At 47.6% G+C, this 16,289-nt stretch overlaps 1 protein-coding gene across 4 annotated transcripts in view; it reads left to right on the top strand.

The window, feature by feature from the left end:
* Window positions 1–16,289, top strand: part of IFT122 (intraflagellar transport 122) — a 68,612-nt gene that overhangs the window by 39,846 nt on the left and 12,477 nt on the right. For all 4 annotated transcript variants that reach the window (XM_034998182.1, XM_034998178.1, XM_034998177.1 and 1 more), the window contains 5 exons: window positions 2,116–2,169; window positions 6,075–6,236; window positions 10,342–10,508; window positions 13,068–13,239; window positions 14,525–14,627. In XM_034998182.1, the coding sequence (XP_034854073.1) occupies window positions 2,116–2,169; window positions 6,075–6,236; window positions 10,342–10,508; window positions 13,068–13,239; window positions 14,525–14,627 (658 nt within the window). The remainder of the gene's footprint in view (window positions 1–2,115; window positions 2,170–6,074; window positions 6,237–10,341; window positions 10,509–13,067; window positions 13,240–14,524; window positions 14,628–16,289) is intronic.

Here is a 16,289-nt window from a genome sequence, read left to right as displayed (position 1 = left end):
TAGTTCAGCCAACATGGGGTTGGGTACTCAGCAAATATTTGAATGGATCAAAACAAAACTAGAATAACCCTTCTTTTGTTTAACACTAACTTCCAGCCTGTATTCCCCAAGCACTCCCTGGGAGTAGAAATTATTGTATTATAGCCACAAGATTTTTACCATAGACTAGGGTTTGATCATTTTATCCAAATTCCGAATCCCCAGCCTTTGTTTTTCTGCTTTGCCAAGTCACTCAGGCACACGGGAGGTAGAGGGTGGTTCCAGCAATAAACTGGTGTCCCCACTAGATGGCAGGGGAGAGCTGCTTAGCACCCGGGACCTCTGTGGTGAGCAGAACTGCAGCTGCTTCCCAGTTCCCACACTTCCCTCTGCTGAGGTTATTCACCGGCCTCGTGACTCTGACCACTCCAACCAGGGCACCCCTGACTCTGCAGAATGTGTGAGGGTCGAAGGAACTCAGAAACAGATTTCTCAAAGTGGCAAATCCTAGAATCCTAGCAGAGCAGAACTAGAAAGACCTTGGAGGAGGCATCGCTAATTTGCCCCTTTCCATAAGGCAGACATTGAGAGCCTAGAGGCAGGGAAGAAGTAGGTTCAGAGCCCCTCAGGTGGAAAATCTCCAGAGCTAGGACTGACACCCGGAATGCTCCTTTCCTCCCTGCCCCTTTGCCAGACATTCCAGGTTTTCCCCTTTCCTTTTGCTTTAAGGAAGCCCAGGTCTAGAAGATAGCTTATAAGACCTCCAGCAAGGAACACAGGTACTTTTGGCCTACCTTTACTCATGTGATGCCTACCTTACCCTTTCAAAGAATTCCTCTTCAGGAATACCCATTTGCCAGGTTCCTACTCCGTGGTGCTCTTCTTAATCCTGCCTCTACCACTGCCTGTGCTCAGAGAGTGAATTGGTGTTCTTCAGGGTATCTAGTTCATACTTGTATAGCTTTTAGCTCATGGAGATTCAATGGTCTGTTTAATCTACCTGCCACCCCTTTGAGCACATGGGCCCCTGAATGGGGAGGGGGACAGGTCATATTCACCTCTGGATCCCCAGTCCCCGACAGGATGGCTGGCCCTGCAGGATGAAAAGATGAAGTCACATTGTGGTCATCTGTGAGGCAGCCAGAGGCCAGATGACTTTCTCGCTTCCCCACGTCTTTTGGGGTGGAGGATGTCATGCAGCGAAGTGGAGGCTGCAAGTGGTCAGGGTGGTTCTTCTGCATTTCATATTCAAGGACTCCTGGACCTGCTGCTTCCTGTAGGTGTGTGTCAGCCCATTTCAAATGGGACATTGTAAAGAAGCACACCTGGTAGAAACATTGACAGCAAAGCCACATGAAGATCAGCCTGACATGGTGGGTTATAATCCTCTAAACCCCTTGCAGAATCAGAAAGCACCAAAGGAGACTTAACTAACACCAGTCTTCCTGAGAAAGGCTGCCTAGAAACTTCTAGCAGCTCATGGGTTAAAGTCTTTGGCTTTACTGTGAGTCCAAGGCAAGAGCTACACTTTTAGGATTTACGTAAGAGTTTGCCTTCCAGGGACTTGGAGTGATTTATTCCCTAAACTCCCTCTCCCTTCCAGAAACCATCTTTATTCCTTTCAGCTTTCCCCTCCTCCTCTTCCTCTGTGCTGGTACTGTGGGCTCTGGGTGCCTTGTATTTATGCACTGTTGGTAAGTATAGCTGTCTCCTGCTTTCCATCCCAGTCACCGAGATGTAGAGCAGTCTCTCCTCAGTCAGTACATCTTCCCCACTCCCACTCCGATGACACTGCCTCAGAGTATCAGACCGCCCTGTTCTTCTCTTTTGCATGGAGATTCCTCTAAGCGGGCACCATCCCAGACTGCAGTATCATAGTTTTGTTTTACCTAATCCCAAAGTGATTGATGCAACCAGGACTTCTTTGCTGTTCTTTGTGTGGACTAATCCCAGGGATAAAGCCGTGCCTCACTGGGTGGTATAACCCTCCTGAGCACATGGCAATTAATCAATGCTTGCTTCTTTTCCCTCCTTACTGGCTCACTTTCTAAAGCTTGACTTCCCACCCCCAGCCAATCACCCACTTTTGAAGCCCAGAAGGCAGTTGATTTCATTCTTTTATTTCTTCCCCTGTAGGCCTTCACCAGAGTACAAGACCTCCGATATTTAGAGCTCATCAACAGCATTGAGGTAAAAGACAAAATGTTCTTCCTTCTCAAGAAAGTACAGACTCACTGTCAGTGGCTTATAGGGAGCTCTTCTAGCAGATGAGAGCCTTGAGGGCACATAAACAGAGCCCACTGGTGTCTGGGCATTTGGGCCACAGCCTTGCTCTGGGGGTACAGAATGCCATGGGGCGGGGAGACAGCACCTGGGAGCAAGGAGTGCAGTCTTTCACTTGGTAGTGGGGTGAGGCAGGTAGGTCCCTAATCTCTCCAGAGTTTTGGTTTCTATCTGTGAAAGGGGTTGATTTCGCAGCGTTGCTAGGAGGATTAAATAGGTTCTCAGTAACTGGTTTTCACTCCTACAGTGGTTGTTAGGTAGTTACCATCCTCTAAGGCTCCAACAATTTGCCAGTGTAGGAAGCATTTCCCAAATGCACACAATCTGCTCCCCACCCACAGGAATGGGACCTGGGGAGGGAGCATGTGGACTGGGGTGGGCTGGTTCTGTGGGCACCATTTGCTGGGTAACTGTAGACAATACTCTTAATTCCTGTGACTGTCTATGAAAAGGCGTACATATTTTTTCTCCTGAACAGATTTATTGTGAAGCTAAGGAAATGTGAGATACATTTGAATTCCCATATGGAAGCAGGGAGGAAATCAGCAAATGTCTTGTCCCTGCAATTCAGTTCAGAATAATAAACACCTGTCATGGGCCAAGCCTGGTGCTCAGCCCTGTGGGCACAGAGCTGAGTGGAAGGGAGGCCTGTGGGAGCTCACAGACTGCTCAGCTGAATAATAGTTGCCACTTGTTGAGTGCATGCTCTATGTCCCATGCATGATCAGTGTGTATACTACAGTTGACCCTGGAACAACATGGGGTTGAACTGCACAGGTCCACCTATCTGTGGATTGTTTTCGATAAATAAGGCAGTACTGTAAATGTATTTTCTCTTCTATATGATTTTCTTTTTTTTCTTTTTAAATATTTTATTTATTTATTTGACAGAGAGAGAGAGCGCGCGCCCACACAAGCAGGGAGAGTGGTAGGCAGAGGGAGAGGAAGTGGCAGGCCTCCCCGCAGAGCAGGGAGCCCGATATGGGACTTGATCCCGGGACCCTGCGATCATGACCTGAGCCAAGGGCAGACGCTTAACCGCCTGAGCCACCCAGGCATCCTATATGATTTTCTTAATAATATTTTCTTCGGGCGCCTGGCTGGCTCAGTCAGTAGAGCATGTGACTCTTGATCTTGGGGTTGTCAGTTCGAGCCCCACATTGGGTGTAGAGATTACTTAAAAATAAAATCTTTAGAAAATATATCTTCTTTTCTCTAGCTTACTTTACAGTATATAATACATCCAACACATAAAATCTGTATTAATCAACTGTTTATGTTATCAGTAAGGCTTCTAGTCAACAGTAGGCTATTAGTTGTTAAATTTGGGGGAGTCCAAAGTTATGCCTTGATTTTCAACTCTGGGGGGGTCAGTGCCCCTAACAGTCATGTTGCTCAAGGGTCAGCTGTATTTTAAATCCTCACATTGACTTAATGAACACAAATACTGTTCTTTCTGTTTGATAAATAATGAAATTAAGGCTCAGAAAGGCTGTGTCACGTCCCCAAGGGTCCATAGGCAAAAGCTTGGTTGGAACTCAAAGCCAGTTCTGTCTAATTCCCAAGCTCAAGCTATCTTTATTCAAGGCCATATTGTCATCTAAGAAGTTGTTTTTGATGCACACCCTCCCCACCTAATCCCTCCCCCAGTACTGTCAGAGTGAGCATCTGTATCTTCCGATGCTTACTTACATGCATGTGTGAAGAACCATCTACTAGTAATGCCCAGTACTGCTTATTTTCAGGGGCAAGCATCTGGGAATCCACTAGTCTGGATCTAGGGGCCTAACCTGAAGCCATGGAACATGTTCTCTATGCAAAAGTAACTGACCTCTGTGAGACCACCTCTCACCATTTATCATGTCTTAACTGAGTTCCTGTCTTACTGCCTCTTCTAGTGTGCCATGAGCTGGGCAGTTGGTTAAACTTGTAATAATTGCCTTTTGAAAAAGAGCAAATTGCTTTCAAGTAATGATCCATTTTGGCTGCTTTGAGGCCTTCGTAGCTTACTTCTGGGCATTTGGCATTATTCCAGAGAACCAAGGTTCCTTGCTAGGCTCCTTTGAGATAGGGGAAATATAACTATACTGATAACAGGAGGAAGAGAATCTGCCCATATGGCTACATACATATTGAATATATGTAAATCACTTCTACTGATCATGGTGGCCATGATTCTGTGGCCTATGCCTAAATTCCATGCCTAGTGAAACCTATTTTTTAATCTCACTGCAAGATTTTGATTCACTCCCTACAATTAGGAGTTAGTTTATTTGACTGATTAGCCTAAACTATGTGTAGGGGGCTTTTTTGTTATTGTTTTTTGGGGTTTTGTTTTTTTTTTTTTTTTGGTTTTTAAAAATTATTTCTGTCAGTGGGAAAGCATGTTGCCTCCAGCTATTAAAACTTTACCAGCTTGTCTCGGAGTTTGATTCAATGTCTCATCTTCCTCCACTGTGATGCACTTGCTAGAAAACAAGCAAAAGGAAACTGCTGGGGATGAGAGATTGGGTGCTATTGAGTGTTTACAAATACTTGAGCAGTAGACTAATGAATGTTCCCTAACATGGAAGGACGGAATATGCCAGTTACTTCTCTTTATCTTCAATGCTACTCGTGTGTGTGTGTGTGTGTGTTCGTGTTCGTGTGTGTGTGTGTGTGTGTGCATGCAGGTATGTTGTTGTCACTTGTTTCCGAAGGTGGTATTATGTGGTACAAAGAGCATCTGGAGTCAGACAGACTGAGTCCAAATGCCAGCTCTGTATGACCCTGACCTGCTCCTCTTCTGAATCTCAGCTTCCCTCAGTGTGACACTTGGGTGGTACCACTCACCCTTGGGTCCTTGTGGGAAGTACATAACCAGCACCTAGTGGATGCTCAACATGTGACTCACCTCTTTAGAGACAAAGACATATGAAGACTCATCCTATTTTGTTAGTCTCCTTCTTGGGAAGAGACCCTAAACTTTTGCTTGTCTGCATCATCATGGGTCACAGCTCGGCCAAACCAGGCCTGGGGACTTGGAAGATCTTGGGAGCTTGGGGGCCACCAACAAGTGGATAATGCACACCATCCTAGGGGCGCCTGGGTGGCTCAGTTCGTTAAGTGCCCGACTTCTTTTTTTTTCTTTTAAGATTTTATTTATTTTTTGACAGAGAGAGAGACAGCGAGAGAGGGAACACAAGCAGGGGAAGTGGGAGAGGGAGAAGCAGGCCTCCCGCGGAGCAGGGAGCCCGATGCGGGGCTCGATCCCAGGACCCTGGGACCATGACCTGAGCCGAAGGCAGATGCTTAACGACTGAGCCACCCAGGCACCCATGGTGCCCGACTTCTGATTTCGGCTCAGGTCATGATGTCATGGGTAATGAGATCGAGCCCTATGTCTGGCTCTACGCTCAGCGGGGCGTCTGCTTGAGATTCTCTCTCTCCCTCTGCCCCTCCCCACTTGCACGCATGCACGCTCTTGCTCTCTAAAATAAATAAATAAATCTTTAAAAAAAACACACACCATCCTAACTATACAGTTGTTTCCTTGGAAGAATATACAAGAAAGCAGCCCTGAGGAATTTCCATTAAACAAACAAAAGTTTGCATTACTTTTGATCTTCACTCATCTGAGAAAAAAAATCTGCTTTTGTTGTCAAGCATTCCCACCAGAAACCTAGGTGAGAGACACAACAGCCCAGGAGCCAAGTGGAGGTTCCAGTAGAAAGGCCCAGGGGCTTAACTTGAAATAGCAACATCTAACCTTTGTAAAGGCTGCTTCCTGCCATGGCTGCAGAGGCTATTTCCTGTGCTTCTAATTTTTCCAGGAGAGGAAGAAACGGGGAGAGACCAACAATGACCTGTTTCTGGCAGATGTGTTTTCCTACCAGGGGAAGTTCCACGAAGCCGCCAAACTGTACAAGAGGAGTGGGCACGAGAACCTCGCACTCGACATGTACACCGACCTCCGCATGTTTGAGTATGCCAAGGTAATCCAGCCACAACCTGGGCCCAAGCTGCAACGTGGAACCCACCAGTGTTCTGATACTGTACTGCCCAAGATGTTTATCCCAAGAAGTGATACAGATGGAAAATAGCAACTGCCTTATTAGTAAGGGTTTGGGCAAACTGGCAAACAAAGGAACCATCAATGGCCACTGATTCAAGCTGGCCTAAAACTCACCTTTTAGGCTGACATCAAAGGGACAAGAGAATGACAGTTCAGACCTTTGTCAGTGACAGAGCTGGATGGACTGTCTGAAGAGTGAGCCTGAACCAGCATGGTCCCTTCATTAAGTGTTCAGGGTTCAGGGCTTCAGGTATTTCTCCCACAAATTCTCTCAAACCTTTGTAGAAGCCACTGGGAATCAGTGTCCTCAGGCACGAGCTGGTTCTACCATTGTTATACAGGACAATATTGTTCACTTCAGCCAAGGTTTCCTAAATGTCTGCTCTCTGATTGGTACTAGGCTTTTCACTGGGCTTTGGAGACACCATGACTGAGTCCCTGCCCTCCAGTACTAGCACAGTGTGCTTCCTGTCACCCCAGGGGTGCATCTGTATTTGTGATGGTAGAGATTTCCCTTGCATTTGCAGGTCCTCTATTAAGGTTAGTCCCCAGCAGGTCTGGGTACATGACAGGGGTCTTCCGAGAGCAGGCTCCTGATGGTTTATGTGAGAACAAGTCCCACTGGGGAGCCTAGGCCATCAAGCCTTTTGTAGTTCAGCCTAATGCAAGGTACAAAGAGCCTTGGGTGCATTGAGCAACCAGGCTCTTCCTTCCACAGAAATGCCTTTGTTAACCTGCCTTTCCCAGTACTGTCAGGATAGGCTTCAGAATGTTATTAAGTGAGTCATCAGCCACAACCAATTAGTGGCTATTAATGGTAATTACCTAGCTCACAAGTTCAAGATGGAAAATCTTCCCCATTTTTTTTCCTCCTTTTTTGTTCCCAAAGATGGCTGTGCTCTTCTGTCCCACCTGTGAGATCCTGGGGCTGAAGGTTGCATCTCAGTGACTGTGATGTGGCCCAGGGGTTTCTAGTCATTAATATCTGAATGAGCACCTTGGTCCTAGCCTGTCTCTTTACCTTGATGCTTCCTTCACCCCATCCCCCAGATCCAAGTGCTTGAGGTTCCCCCACTTTGTCCTCTTCCACTTTTTTACCCTCTCCTTATACTCCCCCCCCCCCCCCCCCCCACACACACACAGTATTTAACACTGCATTCATACTGAGAACAGCTAAATCAGTGTGTCTTTGTCTGGGGATAACAACATTTAAACTGAGGACAAAACCTTAACTAAAGGATTAAATCCCTAGGAGTAGAATTTAGGCATTAGGAATAGCAGGATGTGGTTGTTCTTCAGAACCAGCAGCCTTTCCTGGAACCTCTGAAACCTCCTAGTAGGCAGCTGCAGTGCTCACTTGGCATTTGGAGAGCCGGTGTGAGTCCTGGTCCTTCCTGTGGGTCCTTCCTGGTCTCTTCACTTTGTTGAGCCTCCATTGTCTTCTCAGAGGGTAACATAGCTACAGCTCAGCTCAGTTCTGAGAATTGCACAAAATAATGTATGAGGAAGCCCTTTGCAAAGGCCAAACTAGAGAAAGGCTGGGAAAATGAGAGGAGCTAAGTGTGACCACAGAGTGGCTATTCTTAAGGCCTCTCCCCAGCCAGCCCCACTCCTCTCCCTACACTGAGGCCCCTCCTCACACCTCGGGTGAGCTTCGTGTACCCACAGTCTCCCATCCAGAAATGCAGCCCACTTACACACTCCATCTGGTCTGCCTCTCTATGAAGGTAAATATTCTGGGGGTTGTTTTGGTTTTAGTTTTTGATCGCAATTCCAAGTAGGTTGGTTCTGTTTCAGTCCCCCCCAGTAGTCTGACTTTGAGGAAATGTGTACATACACATTATGATGGGGGGCACGGGGGGAATACAGCGCTTATTAACATGGCATGTTTTTGTTTACTTGAAAATTGCTTCCCAAGATTCAATCTGGTTTTCAGAAAATTTTTAAATTACATTCCCACGTACAAATAAATTGTATGCTTTCCGGATAAGTGACATGTTTATATGGTGATAAAGGGAATTATAATGCTCTTAACTCTTATGTAGTATGTCCTTATCAAAATCACCAAGCATGAGAACACTGTTTAGTCTCATTCATCACTCAGCACAGCCTCTTTCTGTCCACTCCAGGACACAGTCTTTGCCATGGCCCCAGATAACATGTAAATTAGCTTCATGGAACCAAAGAACCTTTGAAAACCCAGTTTGCTGAGCCTCGAAGGAATCATTTAGACTCAGCTTCAATTAGGTCAGAGCTCCCTGAGCTGGGCTGTTGGGCTGGAGGTGGCTCCTTCAAGCCTGTGAGCTGTGTCTGGCTGGTCTCCTTGTTGATGACCCAAATTTATGGCTTGCTCTTGGCCTCTGACCCTTCTCACTATAGTCACCCCGAGTCCACCGAGCACTCACTTTGAAGGACATTTCTGTTCTCTTATGATGCCTGTTTTCTCCAGCTGCTAGCCTCATTTAACCAACCAGATTAGCAGAGTTTCCAGCTTTGCACTCGCATAAACAGTATGCGTTATACTAGTTACCAAGAATAAAGGCTGTGTTTGTAACGGCCCAAACTAGGCATCTTCAGATTGTCAGTGAATGCTTTCCAAGCTTCTTCCCCTGTGTGAGTTCCAGAGACCAGAGGCCAGCGAGATGGGCCTGTCTTTTATTGGATCCCAGCATCAGGGTAAATGATGCCCTTTCCTCCCCTTACAACAGTTGGTTGTCTTAGGCCAATCTAATATATTATTTTAGGGGCTACACAATTACCCTGAAAGCAAATGGAAAAAAAGAGAGCTAATTGTTCAAGTGGGTTTTTAGCATACATTGACTGTACTTTCCTGACAAATGAGTGCTAATCATGGGGAAAGGAATGCTTTTTTTATACTTTGTGAGGTTGACACAGTGCACTCTCTGCAGGGTACATTATTCCTAAGACAAACCACTTCTTCCTAGTAATGCAGATCTGGGCTCTAAGCACTCTTAATTTCCCTTTTTGAAAAGCCCCACCTTTAAAAATGTCAGCACCAAAGCTGCCTCAACTATGGCAAACTCCCATGTCTATATTTGGGGTAACTATATCCTGAAAAGAGATGATTTTCTGAGGCTGTTTCTCACGCATTCCAGGGCTAACCCAGAGAAGCCAGCCATGGGCTTTCAGAGGCCCCCTGTTATCTCTTCCTTCCCAGGTTCTCTCTAGCCCTCTTCCCCCCATCTAACCCCCCCATGGCCTCCTGCTGCCCCTACCTCTACAGACCTGATAACAGAACAGGATTTGATATCATCCAGTCGAAAAGTAACTAACTAAGAACACTTGTGCTCCTTACCTGCTCTCGGCACATAACCGGGGAAGAAGCCAGTAGGATGATGCTCTAAGTTCAGGCAACAGAATGTGAACAGAATCAGAAAACAGATGTGAACAGTACTCCTAGTGTGGTGTGGTAGTTGAGGAGAGGGCACAGTGGGGCTCCCCTAAAACTCTGTACATAATTTTGTCACTTAGGTTTATGGGACCACATGCTTAGCCTCACTCTGAGGCATGTGGTATCATCCCTTTTAACTGAATAAAGATTGTAGGTCTGGATATTTGGAATTAGGCAACCAGGTTGTAGAGTCACTATATGGGAATAGTCACACATATATCTGTCTCTATATGAGAGAGAGAGAGACAAAGTAACCTGATCATAAAACCTCAACACTGCAGAGTTTGTGTAAGTACTCCAAAGAGTCCGGAAAGTATTGTTTAGCTGAAGAACAAATGTCTGTTAGTGGAAAGGGCAGGAAACGTTCAGGGCCATAGTCCTTGACACTGTCCCACACTCCCAAGGAGCACCTGTGGGGCAGCCTATGAGCACTCCTCCCTGACACCTGGGACTGCCCCCCAGTCAGCCATGCAGGGATGGGCTCACGCCTGCATCCTGATTGCCTGCTTCAGCCAAACAGAGCCCTTCCTTGCTCCAGCTTTCGGCAGCCTGATGTAATGCTGGCAGCAGGAAGTTCTAATCTGGAGTGTTTTTGTTTGTTGTGCTTCCTCAGGATTTCCTTGGATCTGGAGACCCCAAAGAAACAAAGATGCTAATCACCAAACAGGCTGACTGGGCTAGAAATATCAACGAGCCTAAAGCCGCTGTGGAGATGTATATCTCAGCGGGAGAGCACGTCAAGGCCATAGAGATCAGTGGCGACCATGGCTGGATTGACATGTGGGTTTTCAGTCCCTGCCCGAAGAAGCATTTGGCAGCATGTCATGTCATGTCAGCTTTTGGTTTTGACTGACAAGGGAAAAAATAGTATTTCTCTAAATATATAATCCAAATGTAATAGTGACTAGGTTTTTGGGAGACAGAGACTGAACGAGGCAGTCACTGCCTTTGAGGAGCTTAGTGGATCCCTGGAGAAAGGGTTGGGGGTGGGGGAAAAGTAAGGGGAAATACCCCGGCATTAGAGCTGCCATTCACTGAGCCTTCCCTAGGAGCCAGGCACTGAGATATCTTACAAACACTTGATTCTCCCCCACACCCTAAGCTGTGGTGTTTCCATGCCCAGCTTCCAAATGAGGAAACCAAGGCTCAAGGACCAGGTGATCACATGAGGCAAAACAGCTGGGAAACCATGGAGCTGAGCTTCAAACTGACCTGGCTGATTTCAGTGCCCCTAGCATGTGTAATGGTAGGAACCAAAAAAAGAACAAGAACGCTTCTTTTTTTTTTTTTTTTTAAGATTTTATTTATTTATTTGAGAGAGAGAATGAGAGAGAGCATGAGAGGGAAGAGGGTCAGAGGGAGAAGCAGACTCCCTGCCGAGCAGGGAGCCCGATGCGGGACTCGATCCCGGGACTCCAGGATCACGACCTGAGCCGAAGGCAGTCGCTTAACCAACTGAGCCACCCAGGCGCCTGAACAAGAACACTTCTAAGCACACCAGGGAAGGAGACAAGAATTCTCATGGGAGGAACCATGGATGTGGTCTTTGCGTGAACGGCCTTGAATTTTAAGAGGTAGAGAGTGGTAGGAAGGGGAAGGGCATGAGGCCAAAAAAACAGCACAAACCAGGAGTCACCCAGAAGGGGGGGTGGGCATGCAGTGGGGCTGCCCAGAGAGATAATGGATTCAGTTTTGAGACTCCCAGAGCATCAGACCTCCAAGGGGGGGCTTTCTCCTCCCCTAGTCAAGGAAGGTAGACTTCACACTCATGTACGTGTGTGTGTGTGTGAGTGTGTGTGTACACATACAGGTGCACACTGCCAGAGCTGGTAAAGAACATGTGAGGGAGCAGTTCCTGACAGTGGCTCAGTCTGAACCCTACAGGCTGTTGGTTATCCTGGAAGCCATACTGTGGTCCACAGGTCGTAGTGGCCTAGGCAGGTTGATGACTAAGTTACCTCCCTGAACCCCACCATGTAGTTGCCATGTATGCCCCTCACATACGTGCCATATGTATGTGACCTACCGCCCCATCTTTCTCCTGTGCAAAATGAAGTTTCTTGAAGATACAGATCTTGCCCCCCAAATTATTCTTTTCACAAAAGGAGTGATACGGGAGAGAACCAGGCAGATTTGTGGCCCTGCTCTCCCCTCTGGTTTTTCATGTCACTTTCATTTGCAACTGACATGTATCAGGTTACCCTGGAGATACCTAACTAGTTCAGGAAAGAGATATTTAAGCATGTTCCATCCTTTTTCCAGGTCTGGCTGTAAAAGGTGCCTCTTCTCCAGGGACATTTGGTTTGATGGGTGGGGCTGGGGGGGCTCTAAGGGGTTGGCTGTGCCACCTTTCCCTAAAAATGTGTTCTTTCTCTGCTGAGAAATGTTATTTTTAGATGTCATTATTATTCTAAGTACAGATTGACAGGCCTCCCTGAGCTTGCCTGTGTCTGAGACAGGGATCTGCTACAGCTGCTTCCCCTTCTTTTTTCACAAAGAGCAAGCTGGGTAGAGCCCCTTTCCCCTGAGAGAGCTGGTTTTACTCCAAACCCCAGCCTGACCAGAGGGAATAAGCATGTTTCATCCACCCCCTCATGTCCTCACAAGTAGTGGGAGGGCCAGTTACCACTGGGAAGGAGTGGTGAGCCCCAGTGGTCCCTGTGGCCCCTCGCCCATGGTCAGCACCTTGGCCAGCAGGAGAGGCACACCCAAGATTTCCAAGAGGCTTTTCTTCCAGAGCTCAGAGCTGGCTCCACACATGCCTCTTCCTCTAAAGTCCTGTCGGCTGAAGAATTCTCATGCCTCTACCTATACTTTCCTATGAGAATTCCTGAAACAGTGTGGAAAGAGCATTCTGCCACTTGCTGGCTGCAGAGTCTTGAGCAGGCTGCTTCACCTTCGACCTAGCCTTTAGTCTTCTCATCTGTAAAATGAGAATAATAGTACCTCTAAGGGCAGTGAAGATTCAATGAGATCACACATGTGAAAGCTCATGGTGCTGTGCTTGGTACCAGTAAGTGATCAGTAGGTGTTCATTTCTATCCCCAGATACTGCTGGATAGATAGTGACTCTGTGAAAGGCACACACAAAGTGGGGGGAGACAGTGTCCTTTAGCAGGTGACTTCTGGTCACTGGGCAATGTTTCTGGATTATATATTCACTCATTTAAGAACCACCTGTCAAGCACCAAGGGCCGTGGCACCATATTGAGCACTGGGGACATTAACATGAATCGACATGGAGCCTGCCCTCAAGAAGACCCAAAAGCCCGTGCTGCTTTCTTCCATCAGGTTCCTGTTACAGGAGTCCATCTCCTCCCTGTGCTTTTACCTCTCCAGGTTAATCGACATTGCCCGTAAACTGGACAAGGCCGAGCGGGAGCCCCTGCTGATGTGTGCTTACTACTTCAAGAAGCTGGATAACCCTGGCTATGCTGCTGAAACCTACCTAAAGATTGGTGACCTGAAGTCCTTGGTTCAGCTGCATGTGGAGACCCAGCGCTGGGACGAGGTGAGGGTAGAGCATGCCTCATGGGCTAGGGGGCCCCATGTGAGCCCTGGACCACAGGTGGCTTTTTGGGGTTTGGATGGAGAGCAGCTGCCCTCATCATGAGAACGAACATTGGTCTGGCTGTCAGGAGACTAACCCTCAAATTCTCTGAGCCAGCGTGTCTTAGAGGTCCATTTATTGGTTCATTCATTCAGAAAATCTTTATGCACTGCTGGCTTCATGCTAGCCCTGTGATAGACACTGGGGATGTGAGAGTTAACAGGACAGCCCTGTGCCTGCTGTGGGTCTGAGCTGCTTGTGACCAGCACCACATGCTGATAGATCTCTGACATGGAGACACACCTGTGTAACATTCAAAACCTGCTAGGTGCCATTTGACAGAAAATGCCACCCATACTCTCCAGGTGGAGGCTGCCAGAACCATTTCAGGGGCAGCTCTTTCTCCTCCTCCTTCCCTCTAACCTGGACTCCTTCCTGAGAGGATCAGGGGCTGCACCCACGGTCCTCGCTCCACCCTACCCACCCATCCACCCACTGAGGTCTAGTTTACAGAGCCATAGCAAGACCTTTTCTGAATAAAGCTGTCTGACTCTTGTCTGCCCTCTTGAGTGGCTCCATTTGGTGAGGTGACAAGGTTACTGATGAGAAGAGGTGGGGCCAAGGACAGAGGCAATAATGGCTTCTCAAGATAAATTTATTAGGAGATTTCTCAAGCAGCATAAATTAGAGCATCTTAGAAACACTCAGTCCTGACTGCATCAGGCAAACTTTCTCCCTGTTGCCACATACTGTCCCCCATGACTCATTTCCAGTTCTCCTAGCCTGACGGGTGGTTCTGGGGCTTAGACAAAGCAGTCACTGGGTCCCATACAGGACCAAGTCCATAGTCATCTTTGACAGCTAATAAGCAGTGACGATGATAATGTCAATTCTGTTTCCTTAGGTGTCATCTGCAATTAAAAGAAATCTGTTTGCAGCGCTACAGGAGCCCACGCAAACCCTCAAAATAAAATGTTTCCGATTCTGTGCTGCTTCTGTGGTCCAGAAACAGACTGTGTTGTTATTGAATCCAGTCACTTGCATATTGCTGTTAATTGTCTTTTGTTTTCAAAGAGCTGATTTGTTTTTGCGTTTCTGGGGGTGGTGGTAGGGGGAGGCACTCTCCCCCTCTGAGTTGTCAGGCTGGCAAAATATGACACATCCCTAATGGATTCAGCCAAGTGCCATGTTTTCATGGGGGCTGTGGGGGCTGCTTTATTAAGAATGCATTTGCTCCTTCCTCCAGGCCTTTGCTTTGGGTGAGAAGCATCCCAAATTTAAGGATGACATCTATGTGCCCTACGCTCAGTGGCTAGCAGAGAATGATCGTTTTGAGGAAGCCCAGAAAGGTAGGCCACACAGACTGACACCTTGCAGGAGCAGGAGATGGTACTGCCAAGACCCACATTTCAGAAAGGCTGTCAAGCCCCTCCCATCACGGGTCTGAGGATGGACGACTTCACCCTGGGGAATGTGACGTGTTTCCTGGTGAAGACTGGGGAGCAGTGGAAAGAACGTGGGCTTTGGAGTTGGACACACCTGGGTCCATCACTCACATGCCTCCGGACCTCAGGCAGGTCCTGTCTCTTCTCTGAGCAAAGCACTGTGCACTCAAAGTAGCTTCCCACTTAATCCTCACAGTAGCCCTATGATGTCGGTACTGTTTTCTAGTGAGAAAGCTGAGGTTGGAGGAGGTAAAGGGATTTATTTGCCTGAAGTTCCACAGCAAGGAAGTGGCAGAGACGGAATCTGGGCCAGGCTGGGATGGGGACAAAATATGAGAACTCCCACAGTGTGGCCGGCATGGTCTCACCTGCCTCTTTCTCTACGGCCACCAGTAACTTGGCTCAGATAAACAGGGTGTCCTCTGCTCCTTGGCATTTCCACTGGTAAAGTGGGCTGCACCCCACATATGGCGGTATCCGAGATAGCAAAAGGAAGCATAGAGCTTTTACCGGTAATAGCAATTTTAAAATGTGACTGCCTTCTCTGTGTCAGGCACCGGCTGGGCACTTAACTACATAACCCTGAACTTCGCCAGCAGCCCTGCAGAGACGCCGAGGCTAACTGTGCCCCGCAAAGTCACAAAGCCAGAGAGAGTGGCAGAGCGAGGTTTGGACGAGGATCTGTCCGCCTGGGAACCTGATTCTTGTGACTAGGTCTTGCTGCCTCCTTAGGAAGTCTTCTAATTGAAGCTGGGTGTGTCGTATTCCATAGCATCTCATTTACACTTCTATATGGTAACAGTTGCCACCTCCGGACACATTGCGGAACAAATGTCTCCCTGTTGGAGCTCCTCAGCTAAAAGCCCCCATTGAAAGACAGCATGTTCTCTTCTGCTTTAGCATTTCCAGAGCACCCAGTTGCTGAAGTATGTGCATGTTTGGGCAAAACACATCAACCTATCCATCTGTCTGTGTCTGCCCTTCCAAGAATCCATCGCCATAGTAACTTGGTACTCAGACAAGAGATTGGAGATGAGACTGGAAAAAAGGCCAGACCTTTTCCTTCTCTAAAGCAGAGGATGTGGATCATCTGAGTGCCCACATGTGAGCAAGTGTCACAGCTAGAAGTGCCTCCCTGGCAGCCCCCAACTTCCTGAGGGTCTGGCCACATAGTTAAGAGTCAGGAAATTTCTGTTAAATGGATGTAGGGATTATTGAGAGATTTTTTTGCATGTTTTCACAAACGTTTGGTTGCTAGAGCTGGGAGCCGTATTTTTCAAGGTTGTCATTAGAAAGCACACAGTTGAAGACTGATGGGGGACTTACGTGGGGATAGGTTCTGTGACCTTGGGTATGCCACTTTACCTACACCTTCGTGAGTCTGTTGTGACCATCCAACAGGGAATCAGCAACGAAAATACTTCGTAAGCCACCAAAGCTGTTCAAGTGTCAGGTGCTACTAGTGTCACCCCAGATGTCGCAAAGCCTTGTCCTGGAACGGGGTGAGGGTAAGACCTCGCTGGTGATGGGCAGCAGTGCCATCCTCAGACTTCGCCCTGCAATTTG

The sequence above is a fragment of the Mirounga leonina genome, unplaced genomic scaffold, assembly GCF_011800145.1.
Source record: "Mirounga leonina isolate KUSES-001 unplaced genomic scaffold, KU_Mleo_1.0 Mir_94, whole genome shotgun sequence".
NCBI classification, from domain to species: domain Eukaryota; kingdom Metazoa; phylum Chordata; class Mammalia; order Carnivora; family Phocidae; genus Mirounga; species Mirounga leonina.
Note: the sequence above shows the minus strand (reverse complement) of the source record. Positions and strands in the feature narration are given on the sequence as shown.